General features: G+C 35.4%; 1 protein-coding gene across 1 annotated transcript; it reads left to right on the top strand.

Annotated features, from left to right (window-relative positions):
- The first annotated feature begins 1,687 nt into the window (after positions 1–1,687).
- On the top strand, positions 1,688–12,556 carry LOC110696384. The gene is made up of 8 exons (XM_021873671.1): positions 1,688–2,234; positions 2,546–2,929; positions 3,551–3,602; positions 3,709–3,754; positions 3,880–3,961; positions 4,079–4,302; positions 10,055–10,121; positions 11,303–12,556. Exons 2-8 carry the CDS (start codon positions 2,735–2,737, stop codon positions 12,188–12,190), a joined length of 1,554 nt encoding a protein of 517 aa, XP_021729363.1. The 5' UTR covers positions 1,688–2,234; positions 2,546–2,734; the 3' UTR covers positions 12,191–12,556.
- Positions 12,557–13,088: the final 532 nt, after the last annotated feature.

Below are 13,088 nucleotides of genomic sequence, written 5' to 3'. Positions count from 1 at the left end.
TCAGATGAGGATAGAAAGGAAGCGTTAGCTCGAGAAGAGAGGGAAATAGATGACATGATTGACACATGCACCTCCACTTACCTCCCAATCCTAGCCTCAATGGCAACCCCTCCACCACGGTGCTCGCGCAAATTTGTTCCTCGCGGTGATAGACGACGTGAAGAAGGTCATGTGCAGTTGTACAGTGATTACTTTGCAGAAGTTCCAGTCTACCCAAGTGACCTTTTCCGACGTAGATTCTGAATGCACAAGCATGTCTTTGAACGTGTTATGTATGCAGTAACAGAAAATGATATATGGTTCCAACAAAGGAGAGATGCTACTGGCCGTCTAGGCTTGTCTCCACTACAAAAGTGCACTACAGTAATTTAGCAGCTGTCTTACGGTTTAGCCGCCGACGCTTGTGACAAGTACATAGGAATAAGCAAAAGTACTGCGAAGTTGGCATTAGAAAAGTTTACCGAAGGTGTCATTAACCAATTCGGTGAGCAGTACTTGAGACGACCAAATGGTCATGATATGGAAAGGCTGCTACAAATCGAAGAGGAGCGTGGATTTCCAAGCATGATCGGAGGCATTGATTGTATGCACTGGGAGTGGAAAAATTGTCCAACGACATGGAAAGGACAGTATCAAGGCAGAAAAGGGGTAGCCACTCTTATATATTAGAGGTTGTTGTTGATCGAGACTTGTGGGTTTGACATTCTTTCTTCGGGATGTCGGGTTCTTACAATGACTTAAATGTACACCGATCTCCTGTATTTGCAGATGAGTTGGAGGGGCGTACTCCTCTTGTGAGATTTGTTGTTAATGGTCATTAATACAACAAGGGATATTACCTTACTGACGATATTTATCCCAAGTGGGCTACTTTTGTGAAGTCTATCACTAGTCCACAGACTCAGAAACATAATTTTTTTGCACAACATCAAGAAGCAGCAAGGAAAGATGTTGAGCGAGCTTTTGGAGTTCTACAATCTCGATTCGCTATAATTCGAAAACCGTCTCTTGCTTGGGATGTTCAAATACTTCACAAGATTATGTTATCGTGCATCATATTGCACAACATGATCGTTGAAGATGAACGAGATACATATTTGAACAACTTTGACACGTTTCACTTCATTGACAACCAAAGGGTTCCAACGAGGATGCTTTCGAGTATCGTAATGAGCGTGTGGTAGACATCAATATGTATTTGCAACGAAGCCAGAGATTGAGATCAACAAGCTCACTTGCAATTAAAACACGATTTGGTTGAGCACATTTGGAAGAAATTTAGGCGTACCAAGAACAATAACAATAACAATTAGATTTCAATTCTGTTATTAAGTATGTGTTATTTCTAATGCACTTGGGTGGTTTTTTTTTTTTTTTTTTTTTTTTTTTTTTTTTTTTTTTTTTTCAAATTTGCTATTCATAAAAAAAATTTGTATTTCGCATTTACAAAGTAATTAATAACGCTAATTATGCTAATCGTAGACAATTAACAACGCTAATTACGATAATTTTAGCTAATTTTGCACGCAAATAATGCTAATCGTAATTTTTTAATACTAAAGCGTAACTAATTACGGTAATAACAATAAATTACACATCAAATGAGATTAATATTATTGATTATGTATGTATTTTAATTTTTAGTAAAAAGATAAATTGAAGTGGGGTAGGTTAGCATGAACAATATTATTTTGGTTCATGGTTAAGAGGAGAATGTTGGAAATTATTTGTTTCGTTTATATATATATATATGAGAGAGAAAGTATTTTTTTTATGTGAATAGTAACATGTTTTTTACATGTTCATGAATAAGGGTGCTCTTAGCAGATTCTAATTTATTACCCTTATTTAATCAATTTACTGTAGAAAAAGTCAAGATTGAAGAGATGGTAAGAAAAAAAAAAAAAAAAACAGTAAAAATAACAATAAACAAAAATCCATTTTGTCCTAAGACGATTCCTTCCTTAGTCTGCTACTCAATCGTTCGTGTCGAGGCTTCCTTGCTTCTCTTCTCTTCTCATCTTCTTTTACCATTTTTTCTCTCTCCTCTTGCCGTCGTCGTATTATAGCAGAAAAACAGAGCACAAAACAAACCCACCTCTAACACAAAAAGAATTTCTTCTCTTTCTCTCTCCTCCATTTTCTCTCTCTTCAATTTTTTCTCAGATTTCCGAAACTTCTAATATCTGATCTTCTTCCACCCCTTCACTTCCCCCAATTTCTCTCTCCTCCAGGTTTGCTTCTTCTTCCCACTTTTTTATTCTCTTTTTTCATTTTTGTTTTTAGTTTATCACCATTTTTCTTACTTTTTTTGAAGGGTTTTTTTTTTTTTTTTTTTTTTTTTTTTTTTTTTGTGGGTGAATTTTCGAGTTATACTTCTTAAAAATGAAAATTATTCTTCTACCTTTGTTTTCAATTCTGGGTATTTTTTTTTAATTTTTATTTTATTGTGTTTTAAGCTATCTCCAAGTTTGATTTGGCGTGTTTTTGATTTTATATACGTTTTCTTGTAATTTGTTTTGATTCTTGATTTTTTTGTTTGCAGGGATGCCATCTGAGTTGAGTTTGATAGTGAATTCAGTTTTTCGAGTTGAAAAACAATATAAAAATGTTGGATTTTATAGCATAAGATTTAGGGTTTTTGGATTAGTTTAATTGAAGTGATTTCGTTGTTTGTTGGTGAGAAATTAAAGGGAATAAACTGTGATTTTGTTTCCAATTTAGTTTTGGGTTGATGGGGAATAAGCTGGGGAAGAGGCGACAGGTAGTGGATGAGAAGTATACAAGGCCTCAAGGGTTGTATCAGATCAAAGATGTTGATTATAAGAAGCTTAGGAAGCTTATACTCGAATCGAAGCTTGCCCCGTGCTATCCCGGAGGCGACGAGTGCGATTGCGGCATGTTTGAAGAATGCCCCATCTGTTTTTTGGTTTGTATCGTTTCTACTTTGGTCATTTGAATTAATATGTTGTCTGTGTGTGTTTTTTGGGTTCCATATGGTTATTGCAAGGCCGGAATTTCGGGAGGAGGGGGGGGGCAGGATGATATGCTTAATCATGTTATATTTTATGTATTTCTGTTAGGTATTTGTTGGTTTCATATGCTTGATTAGTTGTGAGCTTGGTTTGCTCGAACTCGGGTACCCATGTTCCAGGGTCCGACTTGGCTATTTTGTGAAAATTGTCCATGATTTTGAACTAACATGAAGTGTCTAAGTGTCATAAACACGTCCGAATGTCAAGGTTGTGAGGCTTGAATATTCTATTTTTGGAGGTCACGAATTCAGCATCGATTTTGATAGTGTTATTAGATCAGGAGCAATTGCTTGTTGTCTAGAATGCAATGCTGTTAGGCTATTATAAAAGGAATAGTGTTGATGTAGACTGTCTACAGCCCTTGATCTCTATATTCTCATGTATTGATTTGTTTTTGAAATAAGGGAAATTTGTTTAATTTAATTCGTGGAAATTTTACCCTTGCTTTTCCCCCATTTCTTAAGGATTTTAGACTGATTATAGACATTTCTAAGTAAACTGTTTTGTCCTTGCAGTATTATCCTACTCTCAACCGGTCCAGATGTTGTATGAAAAGCATATGTACAGGTACCTGTAAATAAAGTCTTTATATGCTCTATTTTTGTATCAATAAATGGAAGTTGGTGGTTAGGATATCAAATGTATTTGGCTTATCTGTCTCATTTGTTGGCAGAGTGTTTTCTACAGATGAAGAATCCAAATTCAACTCGACCTACCCAGTATCCTTCTTTATGATTTCCCCTATTCTATTATGTTTGTAATGTTAAATTCTTTGCATAGGATTGGATTTTCTAATTGGCTTGATCAGGCTGAGACACTTGGCTTCCCTTTAACTTGTATATAGATGTCCGTTCTGTAAAACTTCAAATTATGCTGTGGAGTATAGGGGAGGAAAGTCAAAGGAGGAGAGGGGAATGGAGCAAATAGTAAGACATGCTTTTCGTATTCTTTTCTCATTTTACTGGGATTGGTGCTTATAGTATTGCCAATTGCTAGTTGGTTTTGAAGACAGGCGCTTATGTTTCTGTTGGACACTTTAACAGGAAGAACAGAAGGTTATTGAAGCCAAGATTCGGATGCGGCAGCAGCAGATCGAAGAGGAAAGACAACATGGAAAAGAAGAAACAAGCCCTTCAGATAGAGAGCCTCAGACAGAAAATATTGGTTGTAGTACATCTGGTGGTATAGAGTGTGAAGAAACAGCCCCTTCTCAAGATTCAAGTGGTACACAAATACTCAGACAACCCCAGTATACCAGACATGGCAGGTGCGTCATTGACTGACATCTTAAATTTGGGGCACTGTGTTTTAGCTAGTTATATGAATACCTGTGATAATTTTTCCTGATGTTCTGAAGTCCGAAATGGTTATATGTTTTTCAATTATATCTCCAGTAAAGGATTTACATATGTAGGTATTAAATTGAAATAATTGGCCGCAACAACACCAACTATGATAAGGTGCGTGTAGCCTCACAACCTTTTAAGGGTGCGGTCCACATCACAAACTATATAATTGGGTGCAGATATTAGCATAAATGACACTAATTAACTAAGGTTCCATGGAAAAAAGTGGAATCTTCATTATTTTGTTATTGTTTAAACATATTTTAAACTTACATGATTTTCCATCATGCGTGACTAAATTAGCCTTCCCTTTTTTTTGTTTTTTTTTTTCATTTAAGCATTTCTTATCCTCCACCATTTAAGTGGATTCCTTAAAAAAAATAAAATAAAAAAATTGTGCTATTATTTTCCTTTGTTTGCTTCTTCAATTACTTTTTTCTAATATCGATCTCACATGATTGACTTAGTTTCCTTTTCCTTTCCACTTAGTCAAATACTAAATTGATAAATAAATAAAAATCATTCGAAAACCTTTATTCTACCGGATACATAAGTAACTTTCTAATACCAAGCCCACAAATTCTCTAAAAAGGCACGTGTACGTTAATTTATTATAAAACGGGTTAAAGTTATGTTCAAAGTATTTAAAGTTACCCTTTATACTACAAAAGTTATTATTTTTCTAATAATAAATTTTATCTTACAAAAAACTTATAATTTATTAGATTAATCATATTAGCCTTTATATTATGTAATCATAAATCTATATGAAATTACACATTAAAATAAAATTCTAATCAATGACAAACTAAAAGTTACCCTTTAAGAGGTTAAAGTTTTTTAATCAAGTTAAAGTTACCCTCAAACTAACCGCCTTACAATAATAAAATTAACGTATACCCGCCTTACGGAGGACTTATTGTACCAAGCCCCAAAAAATGATTCAAAATACTTAATTCCAACAACAGTTTTAGAATTGGATTTTAGGATATGCCAAATTGATTTTCTGGTTTTTGATGTACAACACTTTAATTGTGGAGGTTGAGAGAGAATAATTTTAAGGGAAAAAATTAATTATAATGGAAGAGGAAACTAAGTCAATCACATGAGATGTAAAAGAAAGTAATTGAAGAAACAAATGATTGAATATAATGGTGAAAACTTTTTGAAATAATTCAATTTAATGGTGGAAATTGAATAGTGTTTAAAGCAAAACAATTAATCAATTAATGGAAGAGAAGACTACTTAGTTACTTTTATAATAAAAAATAAAGTAGAATGGAATTAAACAAAAATATATATAAATAAAATAGCATTAAAAATATTTAAGATTCCACTTTCGGAAGAAATCTAAGTTATGCCAATGTCATTTATGTTGTTATGTGCACCCAAGTGCATAGTTTGTGATGTTGAGTGCACCCTCGAAAGGTTGTGCTGCTACACACATCTTCTTTATAGTTGGTGGTGTTGCGGCTAATTTTTCCTTAAATTTGCTATAAGAAAAAATCTTGCTGCCTTCTTTCTTGGCTTTCTTCTCTATTGCCGATACTTTCTTATAATTTTTCTGTGATGCAGTTTGGAATGTAATAAGGAATACTTAGGAAAGTCTATCTAACATCTCTAAGCCTTTCTTATCCAAAGAGGACAAAGAAAAATCAATTTTTTTTTTTTGGTAGTTTCTAGGTGAGATTCCTGGTTTAATCTAAATGCCTGTTGGTTATATTTATATAGCAGCATAAATTCAGCTGAGTGGAATGTTATTGGTGGTAATATGCGGTAAGATTTTATGTATTAGAAAGTGGCTGACCATTGAATCTCTCATCTGTTAGGAATCATTTGCATCTGTCACATGCCTTACAACTAGGGCTTGCAATCCCTGACCCGATAACCCGACCCAAAGTTACCAGAGAAACCCGAACCCGACCCGACCAACCCAAATTCGACCCGGTTTGACCTAAATTTCATATTTCGTAATAATATTCAGTTTTACACTATTTTTGATAGTTTTTAAGCACAACCTGAAATCGACCCGAAATCTGACCCAAATCCGACTTGCTGATCCGAATTGCCACCCGGAAGGGGGAAATTATTGCGAAAATGCTCCTAACTCAATCACACATATAATTTGAAATGGACGAAAAGTGGATAATCCAATCCCATCGAGATGCTTTCCTGATCTTTTGTTATTTTGTTTTGAATAAGTTTTTTTTAATGGTGCCAATTCTGTCAAAGGATGTTAAATATAGACAAAATATTACATATGTATTTTCTAATATGTCTATAAATTCATATAGGATGCTCCTATATGATTTTCTTGTTACAATTTGATGACGGTTTCGGAATGGCAGTCACCTGTTATTTTTGTAGCTTTATCATTGCTACTGTTACCAGAGAAACTGATATGGTGTCATGGGAAAGAATAAGAATTCAGCTGCTACTATTTTTTGAGCGATTTGAGGACTAGGCGATAATAAGGAAGGTTGTTCAGGGATAGTATAACAAAATTCCATGGAAGCATAAATTGCATGAGATGCTATGCCTTTGCGTATGAAGAGTGGAGTGATCCTGCATAAGCATTTGCAATTTATGCTGAGGGAAGGAATAAAACATTTGTCTGGCAAGTTACCTTGACCAAAATTATCCCATTTGCCAAGATATTGATGATAATGGTGATAAAGAAGTCTTATCGTCCTTAAGTACTCATACTTGCAACAAGTGGAGCAAAATAAGTTGGGACAAGTGTAATTCATAAAGAGAACTGAGCTTCTTCATGAGCAACTGTCCAAATTTTGGTTTCAAATTTTCTCCAATTATTTACTTCACTAATTTGAGTATTAATGAAATGTTTGTCAGGATTGATTTCCATTTCAGAGTTCCTTTGGTATTTACTTTCTTATCATGGGAACCTGTCCTTATATTCCTAATTGTGAACTTTTCTTTCTGACTTATCTCTGTTAACATACACTTATAATTTTCTCAATGCGTGCCATTTAAGAGTGGAATAAATAATTGGTAATAATATTTGACTTGGATTGTAGAAGGTCTCTGTTCCTTGCTGAAATAAAATGTGTATCATGTATCTGGATATAAAATTACTGTTTCTTTGTAGTAATAGTTAGGTAATATGAAATATTGAAATATAATCTATTAGCATGATACCTCCGAAAATTGAGAGATCTCATATGTATGATTGTACAAAGGTGTGCAAGTGAACACTGTTGGTTTTGGACTCATTCATAGTTAGTAATCTATGTCATTTTCCTATCAAGAAATACTTGAAGTAGAATATGCTTGAATTGGACTTTGATAGTCGATCAGGATGTGTAGTTCAGTTTTTAGGTTGTTCAAGTTTTCTGCCATGATATCTTTAACCTTTTATAATAGACTATCTTTCTCTTGTTAAATGTGTGATGTTGGCCTTACGGTGGGCTCCATGAAAAGTTTTTAAATATCTGCTCAATCACTTGTCAAGCGCAAAAATGTCAAATTATGTATTTGTAATTCTATTTTCAATTCTTATTTAGAGCTGGTGATTCATTTCCTTTTCTTCTTTTTAAGTTATTATGACAGCTTGCCTACGAAGATTCATGGACTTTCTATGACTTGATTATAGGATAATGACAATGTGTGGAATTTGTCTTGGTAAATGGACATCTATAGTAGGCTTGGGTACTGACTACAGAATTGGCATACAGACCTCAATAGTAGGCATGGATCTGAAAAGTCTTATGACTGTTTAACTTGCTGCGACCAATAGCCTTTGGATCAATATTTAAGGAGAGGAGAGAGAAAGTGTAGTTGGTGCACATGGTTTACTTTATCACTGTGAGCACTGTATTGTTGTCCCCACATCCACTTTATAAAAGTAACATAAGTGAATCTGACTACCAAAAGCTTACCAAGTATAGTATGGTTAAAGTAATATGACATTTCTGTTTTAGGAATCTTAGTTTAGTAAATAAAATGGAGCAAGTATTTAATTGTTTTAAATTTCCTAAGTAGATTTATAATAATAGATATGGACCAAGGAGAAAGTAGATTAGTATTAGGGTCATCTTGGATTTCTAGTATGTGTCCTATCAAGCTGTCTCTACTCTCTAGTCATACTAAACTATGTTTTTGTTACCTGGATCCTCAAAGCTCTTTTTTTTGTTGGGGGGGGGGGGGGGGAGGGTGTTTAAAATTTTGGATGTTGTTTGATCTTCATTGTGATTATTAGACTAAAGCCACCACATGCCTCTGTAGATATGTTACCCAAACACGGTGTATTTGTCAGAGTACCTACGTAAATATGACCTTGTACGAATTCAGTTATGTTTGTTTTTTTTGGGCAAGGGGGATGGGGGTTAAAGTTGATATGCTGTTTGATCCTCATTATTATTATTGGATAAAACTAAACCCTCCACATCCCTCTGTAGATATTTTACCCAAACATGGTGTATTTGTCAGTGTACCAGCATGAATTCAGTTATGTCGTAAGGGTTGGGTACGATAATCAGAGATCAGTGATGGGGGAGGGAGATCTGGGTGAAAATTGGTTTTCAAGATTTTCATAGAATTGTTAAATTGAAAATTTTTAAGATCTAGGATTTGAAAGAAAACGCACGGATTTGTCAATTGATGATGAAGGTCCACCATAGATGTAAGAAGACTTTTGGGCTTTTGTTTTTAAGGAGAGAGTGGAGAGGCCAGTCTATATTGATGGCCAGAGCCCTGGATCTGTTTGACTACTCCAGCAGTGGTCGTACATAATCCATATGTTTTGCTCAATGCTTTTCGATCCTTGGTGCGTTGGCTGGACTTATTTTCTCTCCTTTTCAGTTTTTGTTTTACTCCTGAGCTTGCCAGGATCTGAAGTTATGATTTCAGATTAGTGACTTTGTTATTTGGGTGGTAGGTAATTAGGCATATGTATGTGTGGAAACGTACATACATATACCTAAACCTAATTACCTGCATGGAATTTGATAGGCCGTTAATACATGGAAATATTGTTATATATTAGTAAAAAAATTATGGTCAAAGCTGATCTATGAATATTGCAAAAAGTCTTTTTTTTTTTTTTTTTTTTTTTTTTTTCTTTTTTTATTAATTCTTGTGTTCCCTTAAGCGCAAATACTCACTCCCTCCCCCCCCCCCCCCCCCCCCCCCCCCAAAAAAAAAAAAAACTTAGATATGGTGCTACTCTGACATGATTTATCTGACAATTGCTATTTACAATATGGGCTCCAGCCACACCCATTCAATAGGATTTCCTTTGCCATGTATCCATTAACATCATTGTTTATTAGTTTTTCTTCTGTACTGCTTTCTTGTTTGTTGTGGGGACTTTATAGCACTTTATTAGAACATCATAATTTGAATAGCAGTTATTGCTTGGAATCTGTTGAAAACCACTAGTTAACTCTCATTCAGGTCTTTTTCTTCTTCGTGGTGCTGTCAACTCCATTGTGCCATTATTTAGGGTACCTGTCTCAAGTTTAGAACTTTTATTACTTTGCTTATTCGCAAATAGGGGTTTAGTTTGTGTTCTTGAATCTTACTTTCTTTAGAGTAATATTGTGGTAGAGTTGGGATGTTTTTCCAGTTTGCTTCTGCTTAAAAATTGATTCAGTATCAATATTCAACTATTCTAGCCTTATAAATCTTGCTAATATGCTGTTCTTGATGCAGGGATGATGAATTTGACCTGGATCTTGAAGATATTATGGTTATGGAAGCTATCTGGCTTTCTATACAGGTAATAATTGAACCTTCAAGTATTAAGAAATGGATGCGATAAATCTAATATTTTCGTCTTCTTATATACATTAAGAAATGGATGCAATAATCTAATATATTCGTCTTCTTATATACATTGAAGCCCATCTATCAAATTTTACAGGAATAATTCCACCTTTTAAGATTCATATTGAAAGCACACAAAATCTCAAAATAAAAAATCTGATTCACTGAATTTTTTTTAAAAAGAATCAGATTTCCTAATTTTCTCAAAGGTAAAATGTAAAACAGTGGCATTATCTAAATAATGTCAGTAGCTCTTTGTCGAGGGGTTCTCCCTTGGTGGACTCTAGGTAAACTTTCAGTTGGAACTTTTATACATAGGATTATTTTTGCTCATTTTGATATGTGACTATTTTTTTTATCATTCATATGAATATATGATTGAAAAAGGTTATTTCACTTGCTGAATCAGTAATTTTTGCCTCAGAAAGGGTTATTGATGTGCTTAGTTATCTCTATGCTCTGTGAATTTTTAGAAATGACTATATTTACATGTCTTGGGAGAAGACTCAAGAGTATTATTGAAATTTAGATGAATTCTTCAGTATATAAAACTTGGAAGTTCCTGGACTTATCGTTCAACAAAATTATGCATGATTAGTCTCTCTCTCTCTCTCTCTCTCTCTCTCTCTCTCTCTCTCTCTCTCTGTGCGTTTGCGTGTGTATCTATGTGCGTGTGTGTGCATGGCTTTGACTTTAGAGCCTGATACACACACAGACACAAACACAAGTGAAAATTGAAACGTTGCTGCCTTTTCTCTCAACTGAAATGCCTTGGGGTCCTTAACAGCACTTAAGTGATCATTACCTGGCTGCTCACACGAGGCTTTGAGAAAAGGGGTTAGATTTGTGGTGTCTTATCCTTTAACAATAATGTGCTACTCTTGTTGGACTGTTGACCTGTATCTCCTAGCACCCTCTAACAATCCAACAAGAGTAGCACATTATTGTTGAAGAGGGTGCTAGGAGATTCAGTGAGACTGATTCTTTTTCAATGTAAAAGCTTATAATCTTTGTAGTACTTAATCCTGATCCCTAAAATAGTACTCGATTGATTCGAAGAACATTGTTTGTTTATCTTCACACCTGCTGATCTTTGTCTTCTATACTGTCTGCCTTTTCCTCATGTTATTCTAGGAGAATGGAAGAGCAGAATATTCACCTTCTAATGATGCTGTGCCTGAGCAATATACAGTTGAAGATCGCCACATGTCACCAGTGACAGCACCAGTGGCTGGATCATCGTCATCCCCTTCTGGTGGTCTTGCTTGTGCAATTGCAGCCCTTGCTGAGCGCCAACAATCTACCGGAGAATCTTCCACCAATTATAGTGAACCTGTATCACGGTTAGACATGATTCCGAGCAGTAGCAGGAGTTCGAAGAGGATGAAGAAGACTCAGAGAAGACATGCAGAAAGCTCTTCTAATAAGGAAATTTGTAATTCAAGGATGATAGCTGAAGGGTGTGAGGTTGGTCCTGCATTAGAGGTAACAGAAGTGGGGACTAGCTATGTTAACTCAGATGACTCTGAAGGTGAGGCTATTATACTGCCACCACCACCACCTCCGCCACTAATGCATCATAGGTGGAACTCCAAGAGGGGAAAAAGTATCCAAAGAAAGTACTCTTTTGGGAGAGCCTCATCCAAGAATTTGCATGGTCGAAGGATGGTAGCAGAAGAGTGGGAGTTTGACCGTGGCTCAGAGGTTGCTGAGGCAGGGACCACTTATGCTAGCTCTGATGAGTCGAATGAGGACATTCAAGTCGCTTCACTGCCACTACCACCATCACCTCTGCCTCCATATGTTGTTGGAACGAGCAGTGGCTGTTCAGATGGGGAAGAAGATCATGTTGAGTACCTACTCCCTCCACCACCACCATATGTTACAGATAGTGGCTTCCAGTCTTCGATCCCAGCCCCCATAGTTCCAGAGAGTTTCGAGGAACAGATGATGTTGGCCATGGCAGTTTCGCTAGCTGAGGCTCGAGCTAGGACTAGTGCTCAGGGAGTTGCATGGCACTAGGTTTAGTAATCATGATTGTATCCTGTTATCTCTCCACTCCCCATCTCTGCCCTGGCTGTCCTGCTTCCATCAACAAAAATGCAAAAAAAAAAACAAAAAAAAAAAGGCTCATTATCCTCCCCCTTTTAATCTTCACACACGTATGTATTAGGAAAACTGAAGAGCAGATTTCAACAAGTGATAGGTTTGTTGGGTTTTATGGTATTTGAAATGATTACTGTGCCCCATGATTCTCCCCCTCCCCCTTTTCTTTTTCTTTTCTTTGCAGTTAATAAATGATGTTTAAGTTGTTTTCGTGGTGTATGATTGATTGTTAAGGCAATCTGGTCTTGCAATGTAGACCTGGCTAAGATTTTTGTGTCTCAACTCTCAAGCAAGCTTCTGATGGTAATAGGCTCTTGGAATGATCCCGTGCTAGGCTTAATTTGAAGTGTCAGTAACTATGAGAAATTCTCTGTTTTTTTTCTTTGGCAAATGTTAAGTCAGGTGGTGGTGTTAACATGAATCAACTCGTGAATATTTACGAATACTACTTGAACCAGGTGCAAGTTAATAAAGATTGTCATGAAGGCCCCGTTTGGTTTGATACTTTGATGTAATACTTTTCCATGAAAAATTTATATTCAAGGAAAAGTACCATTGCAAATTAGTTTTCCTTTGGTTGCATATAAGAAAAGTTAAAGAAAAATAAAAAATAGGAGTGAAAATGTGTGGATGGATGAAAGAAAAGTTAAAATAGGTAAGGAGGAAATTGTGGCTTTTCTTGTTTTATAAAGTAAAAGAAAATGTTTTCCATCAAGGTTGCAAATTTCCACCATTAGGAATATTATTTTCCCCACCTTCACAAATCAAACAAAGAAAAATGAAAAAAAAAATAGAAATTTATTTTTCATGTAAA

This window comes from Chenopodium quinoa, unplaced genomic scaffold (assembly GCF_001683475.1).
Source record: "Chenopodium quinoa cultivar QQ74 unplaced genomic scaffold, ASM168347v1, whole genome shotgun sequence".
In the NCBI taxonomy this organism is placed as follows: domain Eukaryota; kingdom Viridiplantae; phylum Streptophyta; class Magnoliopsida; order Caryophyllales; family Amaranthaceae; genus Chenopodium; species Chenopodium quinoa.
Note: the sequence above shows the minus strand (reverse complement) of the source record. Positions and strands in the feature narration are given on the sequence as shown.